A 17,404-nucleotide genomic window follows, 5' to 3' on the forward strand; every position below is an offset into this window, starting at 1 on the left:
GCAAGATAAGGTTTCCAAAAATGGTTGGTAACTTGACTCTTTCCTGATTCCTAGAAGGTCTCTGCAGACACAGGCATAAACATGTTCCATCTAGACATTGCTGCACTAACTTCTCTAAAGAGTCCATACATTTAAAAAACCAAAATACTGTCCTTTCAGCACTAAGCAGGTTCATGCAAGTCTTCCAAATATTATTGATCCCTCCTAGTTATTCTTTTAAGAAAACATATTTGTTAAAAAAAATGGGAAAGAAATTAAAATATGCACTCCTCACCCCCTCGGATTCATCTTTGGCTAAAGGAATATTATTTAGGAAGACCTGTGTTGAAATACTGGCAGCACACCATTGGATTGTTCTGCTTACACCAAAGACATATGCTCTGCATGCCTCGTGTTGGCGAGGAGCATCAGTGCAGAACATCTGGACAACACGCTTCCCCTTCAGGACCGCCACAAAAGAAACACCAAAATATCTTCAATAGCAGGACATGAACACACACAGGAGAGCACCCACTTCCCCCTTGGGTCAGACAGGCAAGTCACTGCTGTTAGCAAGAAGAGCTGCAGTTTCTCCCTGAATCATGTGTTGTCCAGCTCAAACAGGCCATGAGACTTAATGCACCCAGCTGACTCACGCAGAAGATCACGCTATGGACAGCTATACCACAGGCACTCCCTGCCCTCCTTCCCAGGGCCATAAGTAGAGTCAGGCAGCGCTCAATTCACACCCCTCTCATGCACCGCGGGAGGGGATTGATTTCAGGAGCTGGAGGGAGCTGCAGCTCATCAGAGGCAGGTGCCAAGTTCTGCTAGTTTTAATCTCACCAAGGGCTTGACTCAGCTGGCACCTCCCAGCAATCTGTTTATAAGTGTTGACAGTGATTCTAGTAGTGCTCAGGAAGGCCTCAAGAGAAGTTACAATGTGCTGGAAGAAGAGAGGCAAGCTACACTACCACTGCTATCTTTAGTCTGTCTTCCTAGGAAGATTGCACTGTCTGTCTGTCCATCTGCCTCCCAGCCTGCCCATCTGTCTGCCAGTATCATCTCCTCCCCCATACCCTCAGCAAGTTTTGAACCCATTGCCCAATTTCAACCAAAACTGACATACAACTCAAAGCTCATAAGATCTCATGTTTTCATGAGAGCCAGCTGCTGGTAGAAGACAAAGATCAACATGAATGTTGTAGTGAGCTAAACAGGTTTCTCTTCTGCTTTGGGTTCCAGATGGCCAGTCAGCACATATGTGCTGGTCAGACAGCTGGCATGTGTAGGGACTGAGAACACATACAGTCCCCTCTTCTTGTCAGTAATGAGGGGACATGGAAGAGAGCTAGAGGTTTAAGGCTTGGCATAGAAGATGCAGGAGAAATGTGCCTGTCCTATCTTGCATGGTCACACCTTATCAGTCAGGTCCGAGAAGGATTGACTCTTCTGACTATCTAGCACTCCACCCTTATGTTGGATGGTCACAGTTTTTAATATTACCCACAGTCAGCACACGTCAGGTTGACCCTTCATTGCCAGCCAAACCAGGGATGGACGAGGGCGAGCCTAGTTTTGGTCTTGCAGAATCCTGTTACAAGGTCATTACTTTCCATTTTCCCTGAAGTTAAGTGGCTTTGTCACTCACAAGGGATGGGACCACTAAAAACTTGTGCCAGTAAGGTATTTATGCAGTGGAAAACAAGGCCATACATAGACATACATACATACACACACACACACACGAATGACAAACCACAGCTTCATGCATTACTATTTTTTATACATAGTTCCTGGAGGCATGCACTGTGACACAGACCAGCTTTTGTGGTACCTGTTATTGTCAGTGGGACCACGTTTGCTAGCAGCAGAGGGTGGGGCAGTCAGGGACCTTCAGTTCCGTTTCTGGTTCTCAAGAATGTGGCTCTAGTAGGTTATTTCCCAAAACCAAGGGGGTTTTGTCCCACTCCCTCCAACTTGTCCTTGTACTCAACTGTCCTCTTGTCTACTGTCTCCTTCCATTGGACTTATCCTTTCTTCTTGGCCAACACTTTCTACTCTCTCTGATCTGAACTCACCTTCTTAGCGCTCTTCCGTGCATTCTCCATGCCCAGGATCTTTGTCCACCTCCCCTGCAACTCCCTGTCTGTTGTACACCTGTACAAGGAGTATTGTCTCCTTCTTTCAAAGCTGTTGATAAACCAGTGTGTGCGTGCACACACAGGAGAGAACATATACCCAATACGTATGCACTGATACCAATGAATGAACCAGCTCTTTGTACCTCATTATTGCAGACCATTCACAGATTGACATTTTAATAAACACTGATCATGCTAATAATAATAATACTCAGCATTCGCCCCGAGTTAAACATAGCAGTTAGCTTTAGCTGGGAATACTGAGAAGTAATGGGTTTTAGCAGCTGAATGACAGGAGGGTGTCTGTGACCTGTTTACATGATAAGCCTAAGAATAGCCCAACTTTGTAGGAAGTCACTGAAATGTCCAACAAAATAAGAATGAAAACTTTGGGTGGGGGAATCAAATCACTTCAAGAGTTGTCTCATGATTAACTATTATGGCTTATGTTACAAAGTTCTTCCATTATACCACTCGAGTTTCTCAATGTCTGTTTAGAGAGGCTTCAACGGAAATGTTACTAAAACACAGTTGTTGTCACCAGAAGAATAATGTAGCACAGGTTTCCTGCATTACTTTAACTGTACAGACGCAGGGTTTGAGGTTTTTCTAAATTTAAAAAATATACTTGTGGCTACCTTGATAACCACAGACAAACAAACAACCAATCAGCCTACCACAGTGAAGGGCCAAACTGGAGGGACTCAGATGTTGCACGTACAGGAAATGGGTGGAACTGGCACAATGTCTTTAAGCAAGGTGAAAACAGCTACCTTGGTTGCTAAAAGAAACCTTTTGACCATTCACTGTCCATCTCTTCCCTTGATTACAATAATCTCATCCTGTGGTCACCCCCATTTCTCCTTTCATGCTAACGCAAATGTGCAACTTTTTGAGTTTCTTCACCCATTTCCTACTGCTTTGTCTCCTATGTCTTTGTTGTTTCCATTGAGCTTTGAGATTGTTTTTGCCATGTAAGCTATGCTTGGATGTGGAAGTGGGGTAGACACTCTGTTTAGATAGCAGGACTCCATTGATGTGGAAGTGCCTCAGAGAGCTGTTCATAGCTGTTTGCAGTAGCAGAACTGCTCACAGTAGCAGTCCATTGGAGCCAGACACTTGTGATGACGTGCTGCATTCAGTGAGCTTGGTGCTATTAACAGTCTTACAATATCCCAGCAGATGAGGAAGGGTTTTGTCCGGACCATGTCCCTTTGAGTTTGCTCTGGGACACCAAGAATGACTCTTGGACTGTAAAGAGTGAAAAGCTATTGATTCCCATGGAAAAAAAAAAATCCTGGATGCTCTAGAGCAGCTGAGTGTGCACAAATCATGCAACTCACAGTTTGGCCAGGAACACAGGCTTAGAGAGCATTTTCTATTTACAATAGCAATCCAGCTGTGCTTGAAAAGCTATGGAACAGCAGCAGAAATGAAGAAACCTTAGGAAAGCTGTGAAAAAGTGGAGCAAAGAGATTGTTTCACTAACCTCCCATTCCCCATAGGGACCAGGAAGAATAAAGCAGACCTTTCTTAGACAAACTAAAGAGTATGAAGACAAGGAATACCAAGGAGAACCACTAAGTTTCCCTGCAAAATTTCCATGTAACACATGCAAAGCCCATGCCTTGGTTCATTTCTGGGCACATTTTTTTACAAAGGGCTGCTTGCCAAAGACTTCAAACAAAACCTGGAGTTCTGCTGCAAGGACCCATTATTAATATCTTCCTCCAGGGAGGAATTTGTTTGCTGTTGACTAGAAGTTGCTTTGACATTTGAGGCATTGCTCTTCCACTGTCTCCAAAATGCATGGCACACAAGGAGAATGAGGTCTGGTCATTAGACAGCTCCTTCTGCACCTGGTGAGCAGGTAAGACTTCGACCATAGCATGGCTAGATTCCTTCTGGAAAATAACTGGTTCTCATAGTCCTTTGTTCCCTTTGGAATAGACTGTGTGTTCCTGTGCTGGAAATTATTTCCCTTTTCTCCTTCAAATCACTCCTCACATCTCATTTTTCATGTGCTTTCCTTTGATAACCTCCCCTAGGAAGCTGTTTGCTCCCATTTTTGCCTTCATCTTTAAGCACACAGAGGTGGACAGCTAAATAGAGCAAATGCCTCTCTGGGATTCAGCCCATTCCCATGCACTGAAATAGTGCCATGAACACCTGTGGTACTTTCTAAATAACACAACAGCAGGAGAAAATGCAGTCCCAGGCCTGATTCTTGGCTGCACACAAAGCCCTGTTTATTCTGCAGTCTGTGAAAGGGCCCTAACATGAGAGCAATTACAGTTGATATCCATTTTCACAAGCGGAAGACTGAAGGCAGCTATCAAGGAAAGGAGACCTATATTCTCAGTGCACTTAGAATTACAAAAACCATTTCAATGTCCTCAGAAATGACAGGGCTAGAATAAGGTAGGCTTTAAAATTTATAATCTCTTCATCCATTACTGCCACAAACCAAACCAGTCTGTGAAACCAGATGTTGTGACAGTGGCATGGCATTGTGCATATTTGCCTGAGCTCCTCCATAGTGCAGGCTACCCAACCGCACCAAATCAGTCTCGTGTCTAACCCAGGGAAGTGCAAATGATCTAGGGCATCTTTTAGAAAAACATCTTGATTTGAAGATTTTAACTGATGGAGAATCTTCCATGCCCCTTGGCATGTTAATCTCATTGGCTTTCTCTCCCACATCAGACACCAACAGACAACAGGCCTACTCATCCTTCAGCATTGCCTGCATCTCCCCATGGTCCATAAAGGGATGCTTGCCTTGGACTAGACACAACATTTAGACAGTTAATGCAGCTGGGATGGATCCCACCATACTGTCTCTGACTGAGATCTCTCTTAAATTTCACTTCTGTAATCTGCATTCATTTGGCCCTTTAAATTTTTTATTGCAAGAAAAAACCTGGTCATCTAATAATCTAGGGCCACATCTGTGAACAAACTCTCTAATGAGAGTAAATTGCTTAATTCTCATAGGAAAAAAAAAAAACAACAGGAAATTGTGCAATGTCACAAAATGAATCAAAGATGGCCTGGAACCCTGCCCCTGTGCTCCTGAGGTGCCCCAAAATACTACAGAGCAGCTCTAAGAAAGCAAATATGGTGAATCCCACTGATAGACTCTCCTGGCATGCCACTTACCTTAACACGAATGCATGCAGAAATAAGTACATCTCTACATCTCAGCAGATAAATACCAACTGTGGAAATTATTTGCATGCATGCAGCCCTTCAAATCTGAACAATACAAAAATACTGGCTTCTTCCCAAAGCCATTGCCTTCACAGCATCTTACAGTGCCTTTTCAACACATGCTGTCACATAGAAAGGTTCTCTACTCCTAGGAATCATACCTTATTTTTGCCCTCTATTACAGCCGTTCGTTCAGTGATGCTCTGGATCCTGTTTCCTATGTTGCTGCCAGCTTTCAGGATGAAAGATCCTTCAGTATAAGAGCAAAAGCCATGCCTGAAGACAACAAAAATTCAAGTTTTATTCATTTGGTGAGAGACTGAAACTTTCAACACATAAAACAAAATAATTCTTGTGGAAACAGTGATCAGCCAGGGAAACTGCTGTGATGACCAGGCAAGTACAGTTACTTTTCACAAAATCTTCAGGCCTGGACCCTGATGATTGGATCCACTTCCGCAACCCCTCCTTGAATATCAGCTCTCTAGAGTCAGTGTTAACATTAAATCCACTGTGGACTAGGAAGTCAGAATTTATTATCTGAGCCTAATTATAGGGCTGTGCAAGCCCAACATCCCATTTCCAATGCTCCTGTTTTCAGCCTTTGTCATGGTTCAGGTTTGTCTTCAAACATGCTTCATATTATTTTCAGCATTAAATTCAAAACAAGTGATCTTTGTTTCACCATCCATTCCATAAGGTATTGGATGCCTTTTCACTATGTGCAGGGTTTTTTTGTTATCATGAAAAATGATGCAAGTTCTCATTTCTGAATGTTTTGTTTAGTTCAGTTTACAAAATGGCAAAAAATCAATACTGGAATTTGATGATTACAAGACACACATTAAAAATAACCACAATCCTGCAAATTCACAAAACAAAGTTAAACAAAACTATACCTAATTGCCAAAAGGATTTAAATGTTCATTTAATCTGAAAAAATCAAAGTCATGTTAATGAATGGAAATCTCAAGGAAAAAATGTTTTTGCCTTATGCAACAAATTGGCTTCTAATCAGAATATTCAGGTGTGGTCATGGTAGAGCTAATTTGTTTCCCAACGCCTAATTTGGTACACATGGAAATAAACACATTGGAATGCTTCTTAAATGCTGTCTGTCCCTATTCTTCTTTGAGGATATCTAGTGTTGCTTTTCATCCAAAATTTACTTGTTGCTTGTTCAATTCCAGTTTCAACAGCAGAGCTTAACCCTTCAGCAGGGTCAAGCTCTTTCAGATATGATACGTTCCTTTGATCTTCCATGGATTTGAAAGATACTGACTGTAGTATCTGTAATCAAATAGTTCTGTCATGTATATCAGTTGTTTGCAGATATGACCTCTAAAGCCTGGTGACTGGATAACAGCATGTGATGCAATCCTGACCAAAGAATGAGGTTCATTTCCCTTCAGCTAACTGTGCAGTTTGCTTAAAGTTTGTGTTGTTTATAATATCAATGGTACTTTACATGCTTGTTTTTAATTGTGCAGCTTTACATCAAACTGGCCAGTGTCTTAGTAGATATTACAGCTTAAAGAAATGACGATATGTAAACTAACTTGGGCTGTAATCATTAGCATGGGTATAAGACAGTCTGCCCAAATTTCTTAACATGCATTGAGAGGCTTAGCGAGCTGAAAAAGCCAAAAGCAGGAGCAGGCCATGGTCATTCATGCATGGAGAGAGGACAGGGAGTAATAGCACAGCAAGAAAGCCCTATCTACACAAATATTTCCTCCAGACTGTGGTTTAAAAGCCAACTTCTAATACAGGATTGTTGAGGTCAGGTTGGATGAAAGACAGCTGCACTAAGACAGTGATGCATTCAGATGGGAAAAAAATGGTTAAAAGTTGTTCAGAAAGGTAGATGCCATTTACTTTGCGCATTTAATGCTTTGGGAAGTCTGGTTCTGTAACAAGACTAGAACACAGAAGACATAATAATATTGGTAAGGTGATAACATTTCCATGCCACAGCAGGTATCAGAATTTATTTCATGATGCCAGTACCGTAGGCACACACAGAGGCAGTACCAAAGGCACATCCTTGTGACTGGATGTTCAGGCAATCTCTGTATAGGAAGACAGAGACCCCAAAATCTTATTTCATCCATTCTAAAAAATAATTTTTAAAAATTTTATCTTTTAAAACTGATTGAAACCAGTACCTTTCCTTACAGAATGAATTTATGTTTCTTTGTTACAATGCTGAATAATTGTGCTCTTTACTATAAAAGACCTACAGAGACACATATTTTGGTAAAGGCTGGAAAGAAGGTGCAATGCATATTAAGAAACTGCTTGTGCAGCTCTGAAAGGCATCTCCAATCTCCTTTCTTGCAGCTCTGGAGCCTCCAGGCTTAGTTATTATTATACTCTTCCTCATAATTCCTTGATGAAGACTGTACGTATTTAGGTTGCAATGTCTTAGGGATGAGGACAGTGTTATGTCTTTGTTGATGTTTAGCACAATGGGGTGCTGATTACTCATTAATACCATAATACAAACCACCATCGTAATTACAATAACATCACAATAACAAGAAAAACACATGTAAAACACTAGATGAAATATTAACCCTGGAGGCACATATGTGAAGTCTACTGACTTCACTTACCATACTTTCTCCAAAACTGCCGATTACAATGTTAATGCAATTATAGTAGAAAATCAAATACACTTAATAGCTGTTGTCCATGGTTTTAATAAAGAATTAATCACTATCAAGCTGAGAATACATTATCCAACAGCCCACGGTATGCAGCGGGAGATGGGAGTACTGTCATACGCGCCACTTTGGCTCCACAGTCTGCTGGATCAGCAAACATTTACAAATCAGTTGCAGCGTGGCTGCCAGGCAAAGTCTAGGACAAGACTCAGACTCGTCCCTTTGGATATAGAACCAGATACTTTCTCTCCTCAGCTGTCAAATGCTCTCACTTTAACCTCAAATACACGAACACAGCTTAGGGACAGAGAACACAAGCCACCTCCAGTTTCCTGAGCTGGTTAGTCATGTTAGTACTCAATCATCCTTCATCCTTCCCCTTGCTGCTGCCAGTGGTGCCACGTCAAGCCACCGCTTAGCCAGCATCATCGGGTAGAGATGGGGAAGGGACTAGTGGGAGCAATTAAGAGTCCTGCCTCCTAACCTGACTTCACCTCCTATCAGCAGGCATTTTGTAATAGAAAAAGGCTCCACTGAACTTAGACGTAGTCATCAAACCAAATGTTTGTGTTAAGCACAGATGCTTGGAAAGAAAGAGAGAAAAATGAAAATATAAAAATTTACCCTGGCTGGGACCAAAATACACAATCATCTTCCCATTAATTCAACTGATATTTCATTGCGTGTGTCCTCAGATAACATCAGCTATGTACTTTCAAGCTTTGTAAAGAAATTACAAGTTACTTCAAACTATCCACTCAGTAAAATAGCAAGGGTATCCTATTTGCAGCAAGAACTGCCTGTGTTTGCAGGGAAATCCCACTGAATTTTGGATATCTGAATCTTACTCCAGATACCTCTGGAGTGCATAAATTCCTGAAATGTTTCACTGTAGGATGAGCCTCATTGCTTTGCATCTTCAGGGATGCTTACAGCAGGATTACTGCTAGGCTAATGAAAAATCACACACTGTGCACAGAGATTGATAAGCAAGCTAATATCCACCAGCACGTTTCTAAGCAATTCTTACACCTGTTTTCCCGCAGATCCTTTCACATCCCTACTTTGTGGGTGCAGCTATGCACGTGTAGAGATCCTACATAATAAATGCTGACGGTGTGTTTGTGTATGAATGTATGTTTATAAATATTATGCAATCTCAGGGCAAGGTAATCGGACTCTGCTGCCTTAGTTGAGCAGTGGCAGAAGCAGAGCAATCAGGTTTCTCATCCCGTAAGTCACTTTTTCCATGTGCCTGCGTGCGTGCTCACATGTGCGTTGCCTGTGTGCACACACACACAGAGGCACGCTTCATCTTTTGTGTCGAGAGCCTGAGAAATAGGCTGTTCCTTTGTCAAAACAGAAGCTGTTAATTCTCCTGCGGGTTTCAAGAGAAGCCCAGCACGGGGGGAAGGAGGGGTGAGAGCCGCTCTGCTGGCACTGGGAGCCGGGGGAAGCCCGGCTGCCTGCAGCACGGGGTGAGCTCCACCAGCAGACCTGCTTGCCACCCTTACCTTTGGGAATTTACACTTCTTTGGAAGGGCTGGAGGGAGGTTTATGCAACCACAAGTAAGTTCAGCTTTATAAAAGGTCTGTGATGTGTGGTGCTGGCACCGGCAGGGGCCCTAGAGAAGTGGCCTGGGGGAGGGGAGCCAGCCTGCTTCTCAAGAATACATCAAGCCCTTGAGGAAGCAGAGTGTGCCATGTTTGAAGATGCAAAGATAATCACAGTGCTGGGAACCGTCTTGTGCAGCGGAGGAAGCCAAACAACAAGAGGAAAGCAGCATATGCTCCTGATTTCGCACAGGAAGCTAGCAGCACCTCCTGCCAAAGAGAGATAAGAAAACTCCCATGGCCTATTCTGGACAAGGCCATGGTTATCAACCTTAGCTTCACACTGTCCTCACTCTGCTCCACAGCCCGCTCCCTTTCCTAATGAGTTTCAGAGCCCTCACCTCTATTAGCATACAGCATGCCAAGCACAATAGCGTGGTATATTTATAACTATCGACAGGGAAAAGTTTCCAGGGTAAGAGTGTACTCCATGTCATCTTGATATATTTCACTGAAATCAAACTACAAACCAGTTCCAAGCTAAAGTCCTGCCTATGAAACTACTCGTCTCAGAACAAAAGTGGTTTTGCTGTCACCCTAGTGATTTATAGTGGAGCATAAGAGCTGAGGTAAAGGATTTGTCTACTTATTGATAGGACAGATTTGACTCTCTGTATGATAAACAGTCATAAATGAAAGCCATAGACTCAGCTTCCATCCAGACACATCTTCATCCCTATCCTGGAGACAGATCTGTGATTTGCAGTTCAAGTATCACAGTGACAAATACCAGCAGAAGAGCCTTGATCCCCATATCAGCTGGAAAAATGCTCATCATGTGTGTTCCCATATTCTCAGCTCCTTCCTTCCAAACCTTCCTCTGTGATGCTGGAGGCCATTGCAATCTTTCCCTCCTGCAACATCCCATTCAATTCTCTAAGCATTCCTCTTGGCAAAGCCACTGGCAGCTTCAGTCACACTCTTGTTTACTGAGGTAGCATCTGGCAATTGCACCAGTACTAGGCGCAAGAGGAAGCCATCCTGTCACTGGTGGCAACCACTTTTGAGAGTGATTAACTGCAGGCACAATATTTTTCTCAGCGTCTATCCTTTTTTGGGGACAGCAATCAATTCCTAGCAGCACTGGGGCAATGTTGTTACAAATTCAAGTTGGGCTGACTCACATCTTTCGAGCGGGGGTGGTGACAACACTAACTTTAAGACAGGAACTCTGGAAATTCCTGGAATTGTAAAGAATATATAGGCACTGTTTTCCAGTTGGAAGTTATAAAAAAAATCTGAATGACATGGGCCTCGTCTGCTCCGTGCCTTGCGTCCAGCGCTGTGGGATTGGTAGTGCGAGGCTGGCATAGCCATGTGTCCTGGGGAATATTGAGTTGATTTGAGGCAGGAAACAGAGAGGAAAAATAGTAGCAGGGAGCATGTACAGGTTGTGAAACGTGCTTAATGGGGGTGGAGGGGGAGAACACGTGCTGGCCTCCTGCCAGTGTGCTCCACCACCTTTGGCTGTAACACTATAATGCGCTTGTCCATTAAGGAGCTATGGTCCAAGCATTCCCTCTCTAGGTCAAAAATAATCAGTTAGAGGGTGAAATGCCAGCCTCACTGCGTTCAGTGGCAAAGCTGCAGCCAGCTGGGAGTTCATCCCAAGCAACTTCCTCAATACATATGCTCACACAAGGTACGTGGGTTAGTGGGGCTAGGAGGAAATAGTCTACAAATAGTAGGAGTTGAGTACAGTTTACATCACATAATGTAGTTTGTTTATTTATATTTATTTAGGAGCTTAGCGAGGAATGCCAAACAAGAAGTCCCGGTGAGAGTGGTACAGGTTCATCCTCTGCCTGTCTCATTCTTCTGCCCTTCACCTCTCTGCTCCCACTGTCACTGGTTCCTACCACTGCCCACTGCAGTGTCAACGCTTGCCCATCAAGAACAGAGGGAACATCACCAGCCCATCTCACTTCAGATGCACTCACGACTCCCAGAGAATAGCAACCCTCCATCACCGGTCCTCACCCTTGGTCTCCAGCATAGGAGTGGACTTGTGACCAAGTACACTGAACGCTGATAGCTCTGCTGAAAAGTTATTCACTGCTGAGCTGCAGGGTGGCTGGAGGATTTCTCAGTGGCCTCAATGAATTAGGCTGGGCTGGGGCCCTGGTGCCCTGCTCACTTGCCAGAGCGAGGACTGAGTTGCATTCTGTTTTGTAGGATGCTCTGTGTCCCCATTGAGGGCACTAGTTAGAGGGAAAGTGCATTCTCTAGGGGAGATCCCCAATGTCCTGAATGCCTCATCCTCCTGGTGAGCATCTTTGAAAACAGGAGGATATATGGCATTCATGGTCTTTTTGCACATCGCCATGGCTCTATGGAAAAGAAAGTGTTTGACATCTGCACACTGCCTTTCCTGCTGTTATCTACATTCAGCCAGATAAATGGATAGTGTTTCTCTTTCACAGCCGCCCTTTCCAAACATTATGGCTTGCCCTGAACTACCACAGTATGGTAGGACAGAAAGCTGACTGATCTGAACTATCTCAAAAGAAGCAGTTAGATCAACAGCAGTCTTACCTATCCCACCTTTCAACCCTTAATCGGCCCATGCTCACATTTCCACAGGAAAGAAGAAATATCACTTCTACATGCAACACCAGCTATTCACAACAGCAGATACAAATGCCTGAGACTGAGGGTCACTGAAAAACACATCTTGCTTCCAATTTATTTGCTAGTACTTAAGACCCCTGGCCATCAGGGAACATAACAACATTAGAAAGTTATTTTTCATGTTTTTGCACATCCTGAGTTGACCTAAAATTTTCTCACCTTCAGTTGACTATCAGATAAATGTATTTTGCTTCTTGACCCTCTGTTTCCTGCTTCACACTGCTTAACATTCTTCATGGACACAGAATACCATCATATTTCAGCCAATCCTTCCTTCCTTCCTACTTATCCACCTCCTTTACCTCCTTTGCTAGACTGTAACACTCTCATCTCCCATGTGGTCACTGTGACTCAGCCTCCACTTTCCCTCTCCAAGAGTGCCAACCATGTCCTCCACAGAGGAGCTGAATGTTGGCTGGAACTGCAGACTTATCACCCAAAGCATGAGGTTTCCGCAAGTCCCTAGAACTTTTTTCTGGGAAAGTGTTTTATTTTAACTGTCTATGTTGTACTAAAAGGAAAAGGTGTTTTCTGATTTGGCTGAGCAGTCAGAAACCTTAAGAGAAAGGCCGTGAAACCTGTATACGCAACGTCTGCTCCTGCTCTCTGTTTCTTCTATTTCCAGATAAGCTCCCCATATATAAAGGTCAAGATATTGCTTAGAGCCTTCTGGCATAAGTCACTTCTAACAGCTCACTCGACTTCTAGATATAACCTCACCTCTGTAGCCTTCCAAGATCCAGGTATCCCCACCACCTTCCTTATCATAATGCCAAAATTCCCTTCCTTTTCTTTGCTGTCCTGACTGGATCCTCTTGGCTCTAGAAAAAGAGTAATTCTTCACTAATCTATTTACACAATCCTTAATACTCCCTGTTTTGCTGAGAAGCCGGAAGCACAGCTGACACCCTTTCCACTTTCTAATGATCAGTAGAGGAGATGAAAGAGCTACTGCTGCACAGAGGTGGTGTTTTTCAAGATGGTTTGTTTTCAGCTTCACTGCTAGTAGAGGTCTGAGAGCAACTCTCGGCTGACTGGAGTGAAGGACTGGAAGTGCAGGCAGAAACAAGGAAGAGATGAGAAAGAATGGAGGGAAACATTTTTAAGGAGAGAAGGGAGTTGATTAGAGGGAAAACAGGAAGAGAAAATACTGACAGACGTGGATATAAGACCAAGGATCCATCTACCCCATATCCTGTCTCAACAATGACCATAAGCAGATGGTTGGGGATGAGTAAGAGCAGGACTAACTTCAGATACTTCCTCCTAATACTCCCCCAGTCACCAATTATTATCAGCTCAAGAGCTTCCCACAACAGAGGCCATTTCTACACTTCAGTGGATTTGTCTTCCAAGACTTTGTGCAAACTTTTCAAACCCCCAAAATACTCTGGCAAGGAGTTTCACAGATCTGCTACCCACTGTATGTGTTCTTAATTGCACTCCTCCTGGCTTCATTTAATAGCCCCTACTTCTTGAACTGGAAAAGACATACACAACTGATCCTCAGACATCTGTGTCCTTCATGAGTCTGTAGGTCTCTATGGTGTAGCCCTCCAAATCACCTCTTTTTTGATCTGCAGAGCCTTGTCCTCCCTCCTCACTCATCCCTCACACATTCCTCTCATTCCCTGAAATTCATCTGATCCTTTTTGTTGCCCCTTCCGTCGTGCCTCCCAGTCTGGCTGCATCCTTTGAGATGAAAGAATCAGAAATGCTCATAGTATAAAAGATGTTGGTAATCTATGGATTTTTGTGGAGTTATCACAATGTTCTCTATTTTGTTCTTTATTTCTTTCCTGGTAATTTCTAAGACTTGATTTGCTTTTTGAGCTGCTGCTGATTGTGATTGCTTTCACAAACCTGCATATCACAATGCTCAGGTCTCTCTCTCTGGTAGTAACAATCAGCCAACAGACTTTTTACATGTACAGCCTTTTTACACTTATATTTTGCACATGAAAGTCAGATTGTTTTTTCCTATGTATGTCATGTACATTTACCTTCGGTGAATTTCATCTGCCACTTTATCACTCAAATACCCAGATTCACATAGTTCTTCATTTCTTCGCAATCAGCCCTCATCCTTACAAATCTGAATAACTCAGTATCATCAGCAAACTCTGTCACCTCCTTACCACCTTTTCCAGGTTATTTCTGAACATGTTGACAAGTACAGACCCCAGCACCAGCTCCTGAAAAACTTCACTGGTCACCTCCCTGTGCTGCAAGAACTGGCCGTTCCCTCTTAACCTCTGTTTTCTATTTTTTAACTGAATGGTTTTTTTATGAGCATAATCTTACCTCATACGCCGTGTCTGTTCAAAGCCTTCTGCAAAGGCTTTTTGAAAGCCATACACGTAAAAGGAAAAAGGATGCTAACTAAAGTTTGTATATTTTTGTAAAAGGTGTACTCGATCCAGTAATAGTACTCCATTCATAATCACTCCTAAGCACACACAGAGTTTGACCTGGTGCCTTCCTTTGGCCAAGAGCCCCTGCTAGTGCAGGAGCAGGTTTCTGGCTATGGGCTGGGACGTCCCACTGGCTCAGACACTGCCAGCGTGCAGGGCCTCACTCACGACGTGCAGTCCCCACGTACAGCCTGTCAGACGCTTTAGTTTCCATGGGCTGCGACACAGTGATTAAAAGATCAAGCAGTAACACCCAACCGCCTGCATGACCCTTATGTGTTCTTCCTTAAGACTAGGTGTCAGACTGTTCCTCATAAAGCCAAGAAACCACCCTGTGAAGGCAACAAGAGGAAAAAGAAACTGGGGAAAAAAGAAGGAAGAGCAAGTGAAAAAGGGATAGGAGAGTAAGGGTTAAAAGTATGATATTAAGCAGTGCACTTCTGACCACCTGGGTGTTACTGTAGTCCTAATGTTTCAGGTTTGATCAATGACCAATTAAAAAAATTACTTGGGCAACATAATGCATTTTGGTTTAAAACATTTTGGAAATAGACTTGGAAAACTTATTTAAAGTTAATTGAAAACTAGCAATACCAAAATCCAAAAGCTTAAACTTCTGATTCACTTAAGACCCATAGTGAAACCATTTACGGCTTGCAGAATAAATTAATCAGTGCATTCACTGTGCTACCCCGAGGACAGACTTGGGCGAACTGTACTCAGTGTATAGCATCTATTTGTCAAGCTTATTTATGCATATGTATAAGCCAGGTCTGACTCATATGGCATTTTGTATGTAAAATATTAAAACATATTAAAAAAACCCAAAATACTGACTGAGGACAAGGATACATTCCAACTAGCTGTTTTAAGAGGATTGACTTTTGGCTCACAGTAGAAGTACAGAATGAGATGCTTCAGCACATTGCTTGTTCAGGCTGAAGCAGATTAGATGCTATTTCATTTCTCTCTTTTGTCTTCAAATTCTCTGCAAGTCCACACTGCTGCAATGTACACTCATGTCTGTTCCTCTGCATTTTTTTGAAAGGTATGTGAAGAACACAGGGTCTGATTTTTATCTATGCTAATCTATTCCCCCAACCATTGCAAAATAAGGGAATAGCTAGCATAGTTTTTTGTGTACCCATTTTAAGCACCTTTACATTACTGCATGTAAGGTAAGTTTAAGTGCTCTACTTTACTATAAGAGGATTTCTTGTATCCTCTTGAGAGTGGAAGGCACAAAGCCCACCAGACAAATCCTCAGCCAGTGTGAATTTAGAGCTGAGAATCTGGCCACATGTCAAATTAAACAAAGGCATTTTTGAACTACCTGTTTATTAATGGCATCTGACCTACTTTTACCAGCTCTAAGGACTCAGACTTCCCCTTCCCGAAAATAGAAGGTGGCATGGGGAACAAAAACAGTCACTGTGGACAAACTAATGGGCATCAATGTTTGCAGACATCCAACAATTAAATTTGGGTGGTTCAGTACATTTCTAATTAAGTACAATTAACTTTTGTTCTTTACTTGTTCATTTTACATACCTCACGGATGTTCCAAATCTGGTTTTCCCGATAATCTATCCAAGCACATCCTAATGATTCTGCCTTTCAGTCCCTTTTTAATACACTGACATAAACAATGCAGAAACACAATTAGACTGCTATGCACACATGGCCTGCCTCCTCTTTCACTGAAGCTAGTGGGAGTCTGGCCATGCTCTTTCATTATGGTAGTTTCAGGCTTTCTATATCTCTGCAGAAGTTTCAAGGAAAACATCTGGTTTTTGCCTTGCTGAGATCCACGACATGCTCCTCTTCCTCCCTGTGCAGTGCTGGAGAGCTATTTCTGTAGAAAATCATTCACAAGACCCTATCTTCACACTGCAGGCAAGCCTCAAAGGGAGGTAATATTCCATTCTCATCACTCAGTTCTAAACCAGTAGTGATTCCACTGAGAAGCATGGACCCACACTGGAGCATTACAAACATCATGGTTTCCTGAGACTGGCTCTTTGGCAGCAGTACCAGAGTAGGCATTGCTGCACAGCCCCTGGTCCCTGCTGCCCGTTTCTATCATCAGCTTCAGGTATTCAGCCCCTTCATTCCCAATCCCACCATTCAGGTGGTTTTACCATCACAAAGAGTTCATATCCTGACACTACAGTCAAGGGGGCAGCGAATCAGGTACCAGTTTTTCCAATGACTGTATTTTGTAGGCCTCTCCACAGTAGCATCGTGTTTCTCTCTCATGCACACACAGAGGAAAAAATGAAAGCCAAAAAACCCCACAGACTGATGTGATGGCAGGGTTGTAAAATAATAATAATCTGATATTGGGTCTGAGGCTAAACAAAACTTATAGCTCAAGGAGGGAGGAAGCAAGGTGGTGGGAGCGTAGGAACACCCAAGGTAAAATTTCAATGTTCATTTGTTTGCAGTTTCTGAAGGACCGATTGGTCAAAGCTTGGGCAGAGCACAATGAAGATCTCTCTTGAACTGCCCACATAGAAATGTCCAGAGAGAGAAACTGCCCCCAAATTACACTGCACAACTGCTGAGGAAACCAGTGCTTCCACTGAGTGACATCAGTATCCCACGTGCCTTTCTTGGCAGTCTCTGCCAAACCAGTTTAAGATAAACACAAATCTGCTGAAGAGATTCAGGTCAAGAACCATTAACATCAAACATGTTCCCAGCGTGCAGATGCTTGTTCTGCAGCCTCAGAGCTGAT

At 43.0% G+C, this 17,404-nt stretch overlaps 1 protein-coding gene across 2 annotated transcripts in view; it reads right to left on the bottom strand.

The window, feature by feature from the left end:
• FLT1 (fms related receptor tyrosine kinase 1) overlaps window positions 1–17,404 on the bottom strand; it is a 112,355-nt gene that overhangs the window by 52,017 nt on the left and 42,934 nt on the right. For both annotated transcript variants that reach the window (XM_075084226.1, XM_075084233.1), the window contains exon 11: window positions 5,498–5,612. In XM_075084226.1, coding sequence (XP_074940327.1) covers window positions 5,498–5,612 — 115 coding nt within the window. The remainder of the gene's footprint in view (window positions 1–5,497; window positions 5,613–17,404) is intronic.

This window comes from Phalacrocorax aristotelis, chromosome 1 (genome assembly GCF_949628215.1).
Source record: "Phalacrocorax aristotelis chromosome 1, bGulAri2.1, whole genome shotgun sequence".
Classification (NCBI taxonomy): domain Eukaryota; kingdom Metazoa; phylum Chordata; class Aves; order Suliformes; family Phalacrocoracidae; genus Phalacrocorax; species Phalacrocorax aristotelis.